Source organism: Numenius arquata, chromosome 7 (genome assembly GCF_964106895.1).
Source record: "Numenius arquata chromosome 7, bNumArq3.hap1.1, whole genome shotgun sequence".
NCBI classification, from domain to species: domain Eukaryota; kingdom Metazoa; phylum Chordata; class Aves; order Charadriiformes; family Scolopacidae; genus Numenius; species Numenius arquata.
The window spans coordinates 54,843,311-54,857,613 of record NC_133582.1 but is presented as its reverse complement, the minus strand read 5'-3'; the positions used below and the strand labels follow the sequence as shown (position 1 = coordinate 54,857,613).

Below are 14,303 nucleotides of genomic sequence, written 5' to 3'. Positions count from 1 at the left end.
AAAGAAAGAAAAAAGCTGGTTTTATCAGCAGTTTTGCAGCTCAACTCTAGAAAAGCTGAAAAAGTTTATAATCCAAACCCAGCTCTCCTTGGCTTCAGTGTTGTTTAGACTATGTAAGGAATGTAGAAAAGAACCAGTAAATATTTTCTTAAAGGAAAAAAAACATCCCAGACCTCACACTGACGTTCTCACAGCCCTCTTGGGAGAGAGGGAGCAGTCGGCCTCTTTTTCATGAAATTTCCATCACAAACTTGATTTTTGTGTCCTCCCTGCCTCTTATCCAAACCGTAAGAACCAGCCACAATTGAACCACTTAACTACACCCAGTAAGCAACACTGAAGGGATCACACCATCTCATACATTTTTTTCCATCACATGAATGTAGTCCCTTTAAAGCTTAAGTGGCCACACAGACTTAATAACAACCCTTAAATACATTTTCTTGGTTTCTGTATTAAAAGGTTACTACATGTTTCGTGTAGAAAATACAGAAAGAAACAACAATTTCTTAAAATATTTCACTGTATTCAGAAATTTATGTTACCGGGAATCATTACACACACTTAAGAAATGAATTGCTGTATTTCTATACACAGTGTGCCTCCTAACCCCGTAACAATTCACAGACGCCCCTTGAATTGGCCAAGTTGCTGCCCTTGTGGGCTCTTATGCATCCAATACCAGTTGTTTCATAAAATATAAGAATTCAAGGATAATTTCCCACTCACTGTCAGTTGGCCATTTATTTTTCAATAAAAAGTCTTGATGTTGCAAATTCAACCATAGGAAAAGTAAGCGGAAGGCTAGGGTAGGATGGGAAAGTATTTCCCAGGCGAGTGTTGATTCTGGGATGGTTCCCTAAAACTGTAACACGTACATACAAAAAAGTTGTGAACTTTGGAGCTGGGCCAAACCCATCCTTCTCCGCCAGCATAAACGCAGCTTTGCTCCCCGATACGAATACCCCAGCACCTCTTACAAAGCTGCAACACCAGGGAAAGACAAAAGTGGTTTCTCCTGGTCTATATGTATCTCTTTAATGTTAAATTTGGGTTCAGCAACTATATTCCTGTTTCTGAGAGCAGAGAAAGGAAAAAGCAAGCGAACATACAGTGACCAATTCCCTTTCCTACCTGCAGCATTTCTTCTTTGGAGGAGAGGTCACCATGAATGAAAGAAAAAGATGTTAAATGAGGATTAGCTTGCTAAAGTGCCGTTCAAATGAGTCCATTTGCAAATTAGCTGGGGGAATTCAGAATGTTGATTTTTTACGGTCACTTAAGGATCACAAGGGCCATGATCTCATCTGAGTTCCTTGTGCCCCCCATGGACTAGAGCTGAGATTTTGGTAGCAGATTCTTCTATAAACTAACGTTGGAACAGAGAATTCTTGTGGGGGCCTTGTCCTTTGGTAATCCCATTTCAGCTCATTAAATCAGCAGAAAAGAAATAAGAAACGGAAGTAAATAATTTTGTACCAGCTACCTCAGCAGAATCAGCCATCACACAGGGGGGAGTAGGGAAAGGGAATGTATCCGTTGCTCACACTGGAACCAGCACATCCTTCATGTCACCATTACCCACCGAGAGCGCTCCCCTGCTTTTATTGCCACACTACACCGTTTAACGTAGATTTAAGACATTGGAAGTGATTTGTCTTCCCCAGCAGCACGGAGCATTACAGACATGCTAAAGGACTCAGCAAGACAGACTGGCCAGCATGAGGGTCACAACAGCCACCTGCAGCACTGTGGACCTTCTCCTGCCTATGGAAGCACCCTGCCAAGGGTTACCCATAGAGCAGTGTCTCTACGATACACTGTTCTGTATGCCCCCAAACTTGAAGGCATGTTAATTAAGTTTGATGAGTAAGATTTTAAAAAGTCACATAATACAATGCACATCATTTCATTGTAATACTTTGTCTTATTCAACATAGCAGAATCTTTTACCCAACTGAAAGCAGAAAGGACAGTTTAAAAAAAATTAATCTGCACATAAACCAACTCCTGGAACCCACGACATTGCAATCTTCCCAGAGGCTTTGCTGTATTGTGCTTTCTTCCTTTTCTATAAATTAAGTTTCTTCTTTCTACCCCTTCTGGCTGCAAAGATAACCTTCACAACACAAACCCAGGCACTAGCGTCATTCTGCTGCTGCAGCCAGCCAGACTGGAACAATAACACCAGGAGAGGTGTGAACTTCCTCCCTTTGGCTTAATAGGGTGTTAACTTTGAAAGCTAATTATTTAACTGCCATCACCGTTAACCATTTTGCTGCTGAAGAGCAGGCAGGGACATCTGTCCATCCATAAGCAACTCACCCTGAGTGGCACTCACACGGCCATTCCAGGACAGAAAGCCATCACTGCTGGCTGTCCCACTCCTCCTCTACTTACTATTCCCTCTCTGCACTACCCTAAAGCATTCGGGGTTTGTGGATTGGCAAAGGATTACCTTTAATCTGGCTGGGTTTGATGACCTGGTTGAGAACAGACCCCCCAGGTGGGGCAGGGGACAGGGCACCCCACAAGCCGGCGCTGCTGCAAGACCCCTTGTGCCACACAACTCCAGCTTCACCCCTGAGCTTGCTGTGAAGTCCAAATGCAGGCCCATGATGGCCTGCTTTTTGGGGTCGGGCAGCCCGTACACATCACCCTGGGCAGACACGGCATTTACCTCTGCACTGCCCTAGGCTGCTTCCAAGACTTGACTTGCTCAGCATGTTGCAAACCCTCAGGAGCATCCCAAGCCTGCGAGATCCCAGCTGCCTGGTTCACCTGCACAGCCTGTACACCGGCTGGATGAGGATCTCTCTGTCCCCACAGATGCTCCAGAGGCAGCTCTGCCCACCATACGGAGCTCGGTCACCCCTTAGGCTACGTGCTTCATGCTTTCAGTGATGCTCCTGGGTTTCAAATGAGGATGTTCATTTATTATTCAGTGTTCTTCTTTAACCTGCTAACATCCTAAAACATCAAAGCACTCTGCCCTTGGTAAGATTTCAATCCTCTCAGTACTATGTGCTCAAAATTTATATATGCATCTCTTCTTTCTAGCCAGTAAGCAGAAGGCACCTGCGTGCCCTGTACAGGCAGAAGAGACACACCACCTTGGAAGTGCTAAAGAGCCTACTTCTCAACAGAAGAACTTTGTTTATTTGACAAGCCAACAGATTTTCACTGTCTCATCCCTGCTGGATGCTTATAGCCTGTTTTTCTGTCCCTGTCAAACCATCACTGTTGAAAAGACCTCAGGAATCTGCAAGGCTATTCCCCGGGGGAAGGCTCCAGTGCTCTGAATTGCCAGCAGCCTGCATCAGTTGATTTATCCTCAGCTGCTGGGAAGCTCACAACTTCTAGCATTCTTCTTATATCCCAAATTTTTTGAGAGGCATGTTTCTTTTCTGTTTTGGAAATTGCTAGCATGAAGCTCTTCATAAACAAACAGCAAAAAAGCATTATTTATTTTTTTTTAGTCACATAAATCTAAGCTAATTTCATGATTTTTGAAAACTTTATTGTTACTTTGAACAACGGAGCTTGTGGTATCACTTGTCAGTCTTTGCGGAGGGTATACAGCGAGCTCTAGAGAGGCTGGTTACTATGGCAGCTCTGAACTGTTTGACAGTGTTATAATGTTTGCTGATGCTTATTAATTTATCAGAGTGGAAAAAAATGAATAGCTCATACTGATACCACTGGGGAAACTAAAAGGCAGATCCTCCAACTTATGTAAGGCACTGACGCTGAGCAGTGGAAAGGAAGATGAGGAGCAAGTAAATGCTTTACAAACCTCTGATTTGGGACCATTTTAAGCCAAACCAGGTCCTCGTGCATAGTCCTGTATTTTTCAAGTCCTATTTCCAAATTAAAGGGGGAAAACCAACAAGCACTGAATGCCTCTGAAATCCCCAAAAGCTGCATGTAAAAGACAGCGATAATCCCAGGAATAAAACCCTCCAACTGAGAATTGGTTCTTTATTTACCATGAAACTGTAATCTTTTCCCAGAAATTACTGAAAAGAGAAAGCTTTTTAAGCTTAACATGTTTCCTTTTATTAGCAATACAAAAATTGCCTTTGAGCTTTCTCATTCCTTCCCACTATTTCTGCATATATATATGCAAATTACTGTACAGATTTCCCTTCACAGAGTACACTACATATCTCTGAAACAGTTGGCAGGCCCCTGGGGGGGTGTTGCCCAGACAGCTGTGCAATCAGCTGAGTAAATCAGCTAATTAAAGAAACAAAGAAAATGCAAAAATTATTAAAGACAGACTCCTGCTTACAGCATTGTTCAGCACCTCTTTATCTAAAAAAGCACAGCAAGCACGGGATGGAATAAAGGTGCTTGTAAATTGGGGAATGAACTATTGCACACGTGACGATGACGCCATTTTCTCTCAAACAGCAATCTGAGATTCATGATATTTATGCTTTGTAGCTTAAATCAATTTAATATAAATTACTCCAGGATTTTATTTCATTTTAAAATGACAAAAAGCTTGAAATGTAATGTCGGTTTCATAACTGATTTCTGTATGTAAAAAATGGTCATTAACTTCTGCTTGACCTTAGGTGTAGAACTAATATTGAATTTGCACAGAGGGTACTCATTATGCTGGTCTAGTTTCCACACAGAAAAATAAGTTCCCAAGGGTCCTAGCGCTACAAGCCATTTCTCAGATCTCAGATAGGAAACAGGACTCCCAAAAATGATGGAAAAACATTTCCTCTCATTGCAGAGTTTATCAAAAGGAACAGATAACAGCAAGGGTAGGAATCTGCAGTCTAAACAGAGCAAAGCCAGTGTGGTAAGAAAGGAGGCTGACAGATGTAGATTTGGTCCCGCTGATCCACACACCATTAAGGCGCCGTTCCCTTCCACTGCGTGTGAATGACCACAGGAAGGACAAACCTCAGTTTAAATGAGACTCGGGCCCGCCTACGCTATATAGCCATTGTAAATTAAAGAATACCAAGTAAAGCCACCGATATTTCCCAACTCAGTCGGTTTATGGCCAGGAGCCTTTGCTGCTATTCTTTTCACATTATTGTACAACTGGTTTTGTTAGGAAGTTCTGTTTTGGTTTGGGTTTGGTTTTTTTTCAGAACTGAAGCCTTTCATCTGGGTTTGAAGGCCCATCTTTCATCCAAGGTGGTGGTGCATTAGAAGAACACAATTTGTAAAACACCTCTGGCTAAACAAGGGAGGCACTTTTTAATAGATAATCAGCTACTTTTGATTCATGTGGCCAGCAGAGGTTTGGTTTTCAATGCCTGGTACTTTGTGATACATACTAAGGAAAAGCCACTTTTTTTTTTTTTTTTTTTTTTTTTTTTTTTTTTTTTACACACACTTTGTGAACATACAAACTCATATAATTTTTTATCCAGGAGAAAAAAAGTGGAAAACGAGTTGCAGATACTGTAGATTACTACAGGAACAGAGAAAAGCATCGTTCTTTGTAGCAATATTAGCTCAAGGAAAACCATTCAACAGCTGAGTGCAGAAAGCTTTAACTTTTACTCAGTGCTTTTTGACATTCATTCTCATGTGCGTTATATTTAAAAATTTAAAAAATCAAGTGGCAGTGAATGTTATCTATAGCAGTGCTGCCTGAAATGAGATGTTGGAAGGGTGAGGAAGAGCCTGTTACCTGATGAGCAGTCACGGGGAGAATGATTGCTGGGACCTGATCAAACAAGGAGGTACGGGCAGTGGCTGAGCAGGCTGATGGCAAAGCGAAACACTGCTCTCTATTCCATGGAAACATCCTCCGGGCACGGCCAGGAAAGGAGCAGGAAACAAAGAGGATTCTGAATAAATAAATTCTGTGAACTCTCTGTAAATGCCTCTCCCAAAGCACTGGAAAAAAAAACATTCACCTGGGAATGGTTTTTTTTGCACAACTGTTGTCTTTCCAACCTTACAATGCAATCCCTTTTTGCGTATGTGCAAAACATGTATCACCACCTACACAGCTATTCTTCATTGCTCATTCTTCTATGCAAGTGCCTTACAGATCACACAGAAAGAACTATGCCCGAAGTTCTGAAACAACTGCAAAAACCAGACCGTAAGCTGCCAAAAACCCTCCCAGCGTAATTCCCACCAGAGAGCTCTTTGGAGTTCCTTTCCTTCTTTTTCCAAGGCTCAGAGTCCATTTTGCTTCACGTCAGCTGTTGAATACACAAAGGCTGGTGAGCGTCACTGTGTAGTCTGTTCACTGGTGTTGTCCAGGGCATTTCCCAGTCCCAGCATTGCCCAGGGTGGGCACAAAGCAGGTGGTGACCGATTCAGCCATGGCACAATGGAGCTGTGTGTGTCACACTTGTGCTCCCAACTGACCAATGTGATGATGACACCATTCCCCAGGGCTAGAAGGGGTCTGATCCCATCTTTTTGAAGCCCTCCTAGTTTCCTAGTATGCCTGATCTCAGGAGTAATGGAAGAATTCCATGGAATGCAACAACACATTAGTATCCAGGGGTGGGCACTCCCTTTAATAAAGCATAACATGTTTAAAAAAGGACCACTTAAAGAAGCCAACATGATTACCTTCCTTACTTCAAGGCATGAAATCCTCAAAGCACAATATAACTTTTAAAATATTTCTAGCTATGTTTTAAGGTGAAACTTATATTTTGAACCACATTTCAATAGGCAGGGGAAAAGTGAAGATAAAATTACCAGACCTACCAGAATCATGACACTCCTTCACCTTTATTTTGCATGGCCATTTCTCCAGGATAAATTATTAACACTTGCAGAACACCACACATTCCACAAATTTTGCTAAGTTTGACCCTTACTTTAAAGAAGTGGATGCTTGGAAGAATTGAAAGTTGTGATGAAATAAGGCCTTAATTAAGTCAAGTAAATAAACCTGCTGAAAAGAGACATAAGGGGACATAGAAAAACAGTAATACACTACCCACCCTTCAAAATTTATCAATTTTTCCACAGGGGAAAATGCACACCTCTCTGGTATATGACCACTGCTTTATTCTGTAAACAGAAACAAGTTTTTTTCACCCCTCTTTATGCCCTTTTTCAGTGACATAAAATAAGTGCACATTTTACACCAGAGATATTGTATATCTGCTTGTTTACAAAACCTGTAAATTCAAAGGGTACTTAATATGTTTGAGATCTAAACACAATACTGAACTGCTCCATTCTTGAATGACATCTGAGCATTTATCTATAATCTCATTTTCAAGTATGTGTACAAACCTAATTCAAATTCATAATGATTTCCAAAGTTTTTGCTAATTATTGTGGAGTAAAGTTACCAAGAAGTCTCACAAGGATCTGCGCTACTTGAGGAAAAGGGCTGCATGGTAAAGATGCAGTTTCCTGAGTTAGCTAAGCTGATAAAACAGCTTAGTGCTGTCAAAAGGGTCCTACTGGGTTCCTTCCCACATCTCTCCACCTCCTGACCCTGATAAGAAGCTGCCACCCTCACAGTGTGCCAGCTCCAGCACATGCTGCTGCAATACTGCACACTGCTCTGGCTGCCCAATCTCAAAAATAACACAATAGATGTGGCAAAAGTGATCCCATTGAGTGGAACAGATTTGGTATGAGGAATGACGAGCGATTTACCCTGGAAATGAGACCACTCATGGGTACGACAAAGGTGCATAAAATCCTGAATAGTAGGATGACGAACAGGGAATGGTTCATTCACCACTTTCTGCCACCAAGGAGCTATACCACAACAGAGTGAGGGTCGTGGGGGATGTGTTTAAAATAAACAAGAAAAAATACGCTTTCACATACCACACACATGAATTGTGGGATTTGCTGCCACAGGAGATGATGAAGGTCAGGAGTATAAAAGCAGGCTCAAAAATCAGTTCCATTAATTAACGGAGAAAAGGTCTACCCAGGGCTACCTAACAACAGTATGGGTACAGCAAAATCCCTCTAGCACGGACTGGTAGATGCTGAGTACGCACATCAGAAGGAGGACTGTTTGTACTTGCTCTGTTTCTCAACTCTAAGCATCCCCTACTCATCACTCACAGTAACATCGGAGCTGGATGGACTTTTAACCTGACCCAGCCTGGCTGTTCTCATGTTTTTAACCGGGCTGACATTGCCTGGAGTGTGTTCGAGTCGAGTCACGCAATCAGCTCTGACAGCTCCGCTGTAGAGGTGGCGCAGTGGCTGGGGAAAGGAATAGCTGTTCACAGCTTGCTTTTCATTCATGTTGGCAAAGCTCAAGCCCCAGTGACTGCTTCACATTGAATCGTCTGCCCCAAAATAAAAATACTAAGTGAATCACATAGGCAGCTAAGTCCTGACATAAGCAATACAAAAGAAGAGGGGAAGGGTGGATATGCATACGTACATGTCAGGACAGGGTGGAGGTAATCTAGAAGATCTCAAATATAAAAGTTAATATGTAGCAAAAGTCACATTATTATAAATAAAATTTAAATTACCCATTTGAAAAAAAAAAAAAATCAATACAGCTTGCAATTTAAGAATGGCATGACTAGAATGTATCTAACTGTATTGTGCAACCCTGAATATCATTCTTAAGAGGGAGCAAAACCACACACAGAAGTGCTAGGGCTTTTGTGGCTGCCCTGCCCTTCACAGTGGGAGGGAGAAGCACCCACAGCCCTGCCGCTGCTCCCACCACGGCTGAGGAGAAGCTGCCGTCGCCCCTTCCTACCTCATCGATACTGTCAGCTATTATTTTAATTAGCCCCTGTGTTCAGAAACACAAGGACCAGAGCCACGCTCTTACTAATGGCCCTTTGCATGAATAAAATTACAGGAATTCCCTTCGGTATAAAGTTAAAGGAATTTGCTGGGTGATGCCACGGGGTGCAACTAGGGTCAAGGTGTCTTGTTTTTGGATGGGATTAACAGCAGTTCAGAGCATCTACCTGACAGATTGTGATCTGTTCAGATGTACCTGTGTAGCTATGCCACCGGCTAAAGCCTCCAGCCTTAGGCTATTTGCTGCTTTTTATCCTTGTGTTAGTTACCACCTCTGACACATAAGAAACATGTCACGAGCCATGACAAGCAATTGAGATAAATGCCAAACCCTGTAAACCTTCAGATGAGAGGCTGCGTTGCTGTTATGTTTCAGCACAGTTGTGGAAGCCATCAAAAAAACCAGCAAGGTATAAACACAGCAATTTTAATGCCAAGTGCCTACAATTAAAAAAAAAAATAAAAAAGTTATCTTCTGCTCCAGTTACTTGCTTCCCCAAGATCTTTTACCAAAGCAAGGAAGACAGCACTTAATCTATTTATTTCTAAGGTTAAGCAAGAACAATTTTAATGCATTTTTATAAGCCATAGAGAAGTGCACAAGCTCATTTTCCCTTCTTAGGTCACCTTTATCATGAGAGCTTTATTCTAATGAAATATAAATGTGCTTTTTAGTCAACAGTGTTACTGAGGTCCATCAAAGCTTCAGGATTGCAGACATTAATTTTACTTTTTTTAGCTTTATTTGCAAAGAAGCTAAAAATGCTGAGCTCCCTCTGCATGAGGGCTCTCAAGTACCTCTCCATTGGCTCATACGTTGCTATTCGAGTGGGATACGTGCAGCACACATCTGAAGCATGAAAGTGAAGCCCTTTTCCACTGCATAGAAGTTTTTCGTTTTTCAGGTTCTGCATTTTTCCTTCAGCCATCTGTCAGTTTTATGCGTTTCTCCTATTCTCCCACCCCACACTAAAACCAGAACACCACCTCTTGGGGAAAAGCATTCTCCCCCACACCCCACTGACTTTTTATTCTCTGGTAGCCAACATTCAGATAAAGTCAGATCCTGTACTAGCAAGAAGTTGATACCCTGCCCTACCTCGCAGCAGACTCAGATCTCTACCTTTGCTTTCAAAGCATTTTGTCAGTAGATACAGTGTCTAAATCTCTGAAACAGCCATTCCAGCCCAACAATGGAACTAGTTGTAATTACTACTTCTCATATACATATACTAGATAGCAAATCGAAGCTTCATTTAAACAAAAGTAAACTGTTTCACCCTGGTAAGTAAAGGCGATGTTTCCCCGCTTCAAGCATAGCAAACCTTCCTAGTTGGACCCTCCTCACCTCTTGCAGAGGTTGGTTGTGGCTTGTATAGCACTTCCCATGCAATATAACCCGGTGATTACAACAGTCCTAGACAAGTAATAGGAAGCTTTAATCAGCCGGTTTTTCTAGTACAATTAAATCACTGCGAAGTGCCTCTCCAGGGGCAGAGGTATATCCAGAAATTAAACTAATTCAGGAACAAATTACACAGTCCTTGTATTAAGCAAAAATACTCTTTTTCTTTTTTGTTCTTACTGGTAGTGCTAACTGGCTATCTAAAGGGAATATTTTGAAACACTGTAATTTAAAAACCACCAAACCGTCAAAAACAGTATAGGAACTTCTGCACAACCACTTTGGTTTTTGGGCTGCCAATCTCTAGGAAAGCTTTGGGTTAAGGAACCGATTACCCACCGCAGGCAGGTTCCAGCCAGCAGGTTAGGACCGTGCCCGTCGCCTGAATCCCAGGGCGGATGAGCCAGGATCCCACGCTGTTCACACCAGCCTGGAAACCACCCCGGGCAGCCGGCCCAATAGCCATGTTCCACTCTTTTCATGCCAAAATAAATTCTTTGTCTGCTCTTGGTTGGTTTATTTCCTGGAATTATATGGAGTCTTGGAGAGGGTTTGAAGAACAATATCTTCGAAAGATACTGTGGCTTCTAGCTCCAGAAGTACTTTCTCTGAAATATGCTTCACTTCACCAAGCACAGCATACCATAGCTTCATTGCTAACAGTAACTGCTACGCTGTGAATTTAACCATCAGCAGTAAAATAAAAAAACATAATCAACCACCCCAATTTACTCTGCTCCTACTGTAGTAAAGGCATTAACTTAAATTAGACCTTACAGTTATGCCTGATCATGTAGTCATTTTTTACAGTCGTCCAAGATGAGGCATAAAGAAATGCAAATTTCAACAACAAGCATACACTAGTTAAACTGACTAAAGAAGTATCTTTTGTTAGATCTAAACTGATATTTTAAGTGTTTACATTAATGTATTAGGAAAGGCTGGTCAGCACTTCAGAGCCCTACAGGGAGCTTTGTTTATTTAAGGTTGTGATTTTTAACTGAAATATTTCTACCCGCTCAATGTGGGTTGCTATTACACTAGTACAGAGGAGACTCCAAGAGCCATCCTCCTTTCCCATTTTCACCTCTTGCAGCTTATTCCTAATCCAACACCATCCCATTTTCTACTGACACAACCATTTTTGTAGCCATCCACTGAAAGGAAATGAGAGGCTAATTCAGGTTAAAATCAATTCTTTGGGGAATGGAGTTTTTATTTATTGCCAGTAGCAGAAGTAATATTTGCCAAGAATATTACTGCCAAGAAGTAGGGAAAGAGATTTTTTAGAACTGTATAATCACTAAGTAAAAAAGTACACGGCACCATACTCTTGGCCATTTCACAGCAAAACTAAAGGTTACCTTGAGCCCCTCCTTAAAACAGCCTGTTTTTCTCTGCACTGCACTAGAGCAGAAGCATTTCCATGTTCAGCCACGATAATTCAGGTGGGACTGGGGTGATACCAGGTAAGGGTAAGCAGCTGAGGGGTGTTAACATTGTAAACTACTACAGCAGTTTTACAAGCAAAGGTACTGCACAGAAGCAATTTCGGTCTGAATTCACACTTAGATTTGTGTTTACTTTCTGCAGACTTACATTTACAGATGGCTGTGGATATAACCTATGGGTACTTCTATTTCCAGACAAAAATGCATCAAACTGTGCCTAGAGTATTTTTGTAATACTTACAGTTTCACAAGGAAATATCTGCAGATACGTCAGCCACATCTTCTCGGTGCCTCCAGTTTAACATATCACGTTGTATGTAGTGGGTGTGTTGTGTGTAATAACTTTTGTGTTGTATTTGTAAGCCACAGATAGACAGTAGACAGATACAGATAGTATGACACTATTATTAACAGGTCAGAAAATAGCTCAAAAAGTGCAAGATCCGCGGTCTCCATTTCTAAAATCACTGAAGATCACAAGAGACGCCCAGTGAAAACGTTCCCAAAGACCTCAATGGCTGCAGAGTCAGGTCTGGCCAAGTAGGTGTTGTTAGTTCCCGTGCAGTGCCCGGCAAACACGGCTCCCTTGCTTCCACTCCAGCTCAGCCATGCAGACACCCTCTGAAAGCGGCTGTGCTACCAAACCCTGACCAAGCTGAGATGACCACATATTTCAGTGCTTTTCACTGTCGCACCAGCATTTGCTGTAAATGTTTATACTGTCAAAGACTTTAATTTACCCATTTGCCTTTCCTCTTCTACTGCCCTGGTAACAGAGACTTGCCTCTACAGGCATAGACAGGTCTTCAGGAAAGAACACCTTCATGGATGAAGCTGTCCTTTTGCTTTAGTGTAATGAAATACACCTGACTGGGCCAGTAAAACACAGTGAAGATGGCATGATATAATTGGCCATAAAAGAAAACATAGGAAAATTATCAACTTGTTTGTCTTACATTTAAGTCAAACACAGACATAAGCTTCTTTTATAAAGTGCAAGCCCAGAGAAAACAGTGATTTTGGCCAGAAAAAGATCCACGTTCACATTCAACTGTAACACTCTGATTTTATCAGCTAGGTCATTAGATGTGACGAGCTAGGGGAAGCAAAGCTTGACAGTAATTGCATTGTGCTATATACACAGATTCTCCAACGAGAGAGGAATGAGGTCCTCTGCCTTTGCTTCCCCATGTTAATAAGACAGCAATGACAATTCAAGTACTTCAATAAATGACAAAAGGGAACTGCATTACAAAACCCCTTCTAAAGTCCAGCCTGACTCACCTGACTTTCTTGCTTTCAAGGCAATGACAGCAGCCAGTTCCCTCTGTACCTAAAATAGCAGGAAAAGAAAGGATGGTTATAGTTACTGGCATGGTCAAACAAAATGAAATGCAACACTGGTAAGATACCGGCTATCGATCCTTTGGAGTGGTCAACTGCACGTGGAATTATGCAGGTACTTGGTTTTGAAGCTACAATGACTTTTGCTAGCAAATCTATTTCCTTTTCAGCTGGGAATTCCGTGACAACTATTTTTTTTTTTAAACTTTAATTTCATGTAAATACTGCACATTCCTTAGGGAGTGGGCAATTCAGTAGCCTGACCTGTAATTTATTTGCACAGCATATCTCTTTCACAAGCACACACTTGAAGCTTCTTCCTTTCCTTGTTAAATGTTTGCTTTGCCTCTGCTGAGCACACTGTAATGCTGGATTTACGGTGTGACTCCAGGATAAGAGAGTTCTCCATGCTGAGGTTTGGCTGAGGTTCACGTATATAAACGACGTGCTTTATGGAGCTTTCAGGAAACAACCTCTCCTAATAGCATGGTTGAGCATTCCAGGACCAAAGTTTAGCTTGAGATGAACACGCAGAAGTAAGAGCTATTGGATTTCCAGATTTACAGGATATCTCACCAGCCATGATAGCCAGCTCCCTTCCTCATTCTTCATATTTTCCCTATTATCTCTACATGACCAGCTACTGTCCCGTTAGCCAGCTCAACTCTACGCACACTTCTTTCCATAGGTCTGTTCCTTTTTTTTAATCAGTAAAATTCTGTATTGTGCATTGCTTTTTCTCACTGCCATCATCTATCCCACTGCAACTGCTTCAAGTGCCCTGCACTTGACCTAGAGCACCCCACACACTCTCCTGCATACACCTCAGTTCTTCCCTTCCTCTGCCCCATCCACACTCTCAGACTCTTCTGTACACCTCCCAGCTTCTTCCAATTTCCCTCATTTTCCCAAGACAGCCTGTCTTTAGTATGAAAAAAAAAATATTATGGGACATTCCAATTAGTTTTCTAGGGATTGTCTTACCTCTCTATACAAAGTCTCCTGCAGTGCATACTAGCCATCTCGTCTAACAGACCTATGCAAAGCTCAAGGCTATTCCGCAGTGGGAGTTTTGACATCCAGTTTCCGAGAGCATGGGAAATTTAAAACATCATTCACAAGTCACACGGTATGATCAGAACAAGGCACAAAGCCCATGAAGGATCCCCAAAGTAATACAATTACTAACAACTGTCAACGTCTCTCACAACTCTGAAGAAAAGTTTGAAAATGTGAAAAAAGAATAGTTAACATTATACTGGTCTGAGCAGAAAGACAAACAAAGCCACCCAGGGCACGTCAGTACAAGGGTAACCCCAGCATCCACTGATCGGATACTCAGCAGCCACCCAGCA

General features: G+C 41.9%; 1 protein-coding gene across 1 annotated transcript in view; it reads right to left on the bottom strand.

The window, feature by feature from the left end:
• The window catches only part of RAPGEF5 (Rap guanine nucleotide exchange factor 5), a 159,441-nt gene that overhangs the window by 101,740 nt on the left and 43,398 nt on the right, over window positions 1-14,303 (bottom strand). The window contains exon 7 of the mRNA XM_074150165.1: window positions 12,889-12,937. Coding sequence (XP_074006266.1) covers window positions 12,889-12,937 — 49 coding nt within the window. The remainder of the gene's footprint in view (window positions 1-12,888; window positions 12,938-14,303) is intronic.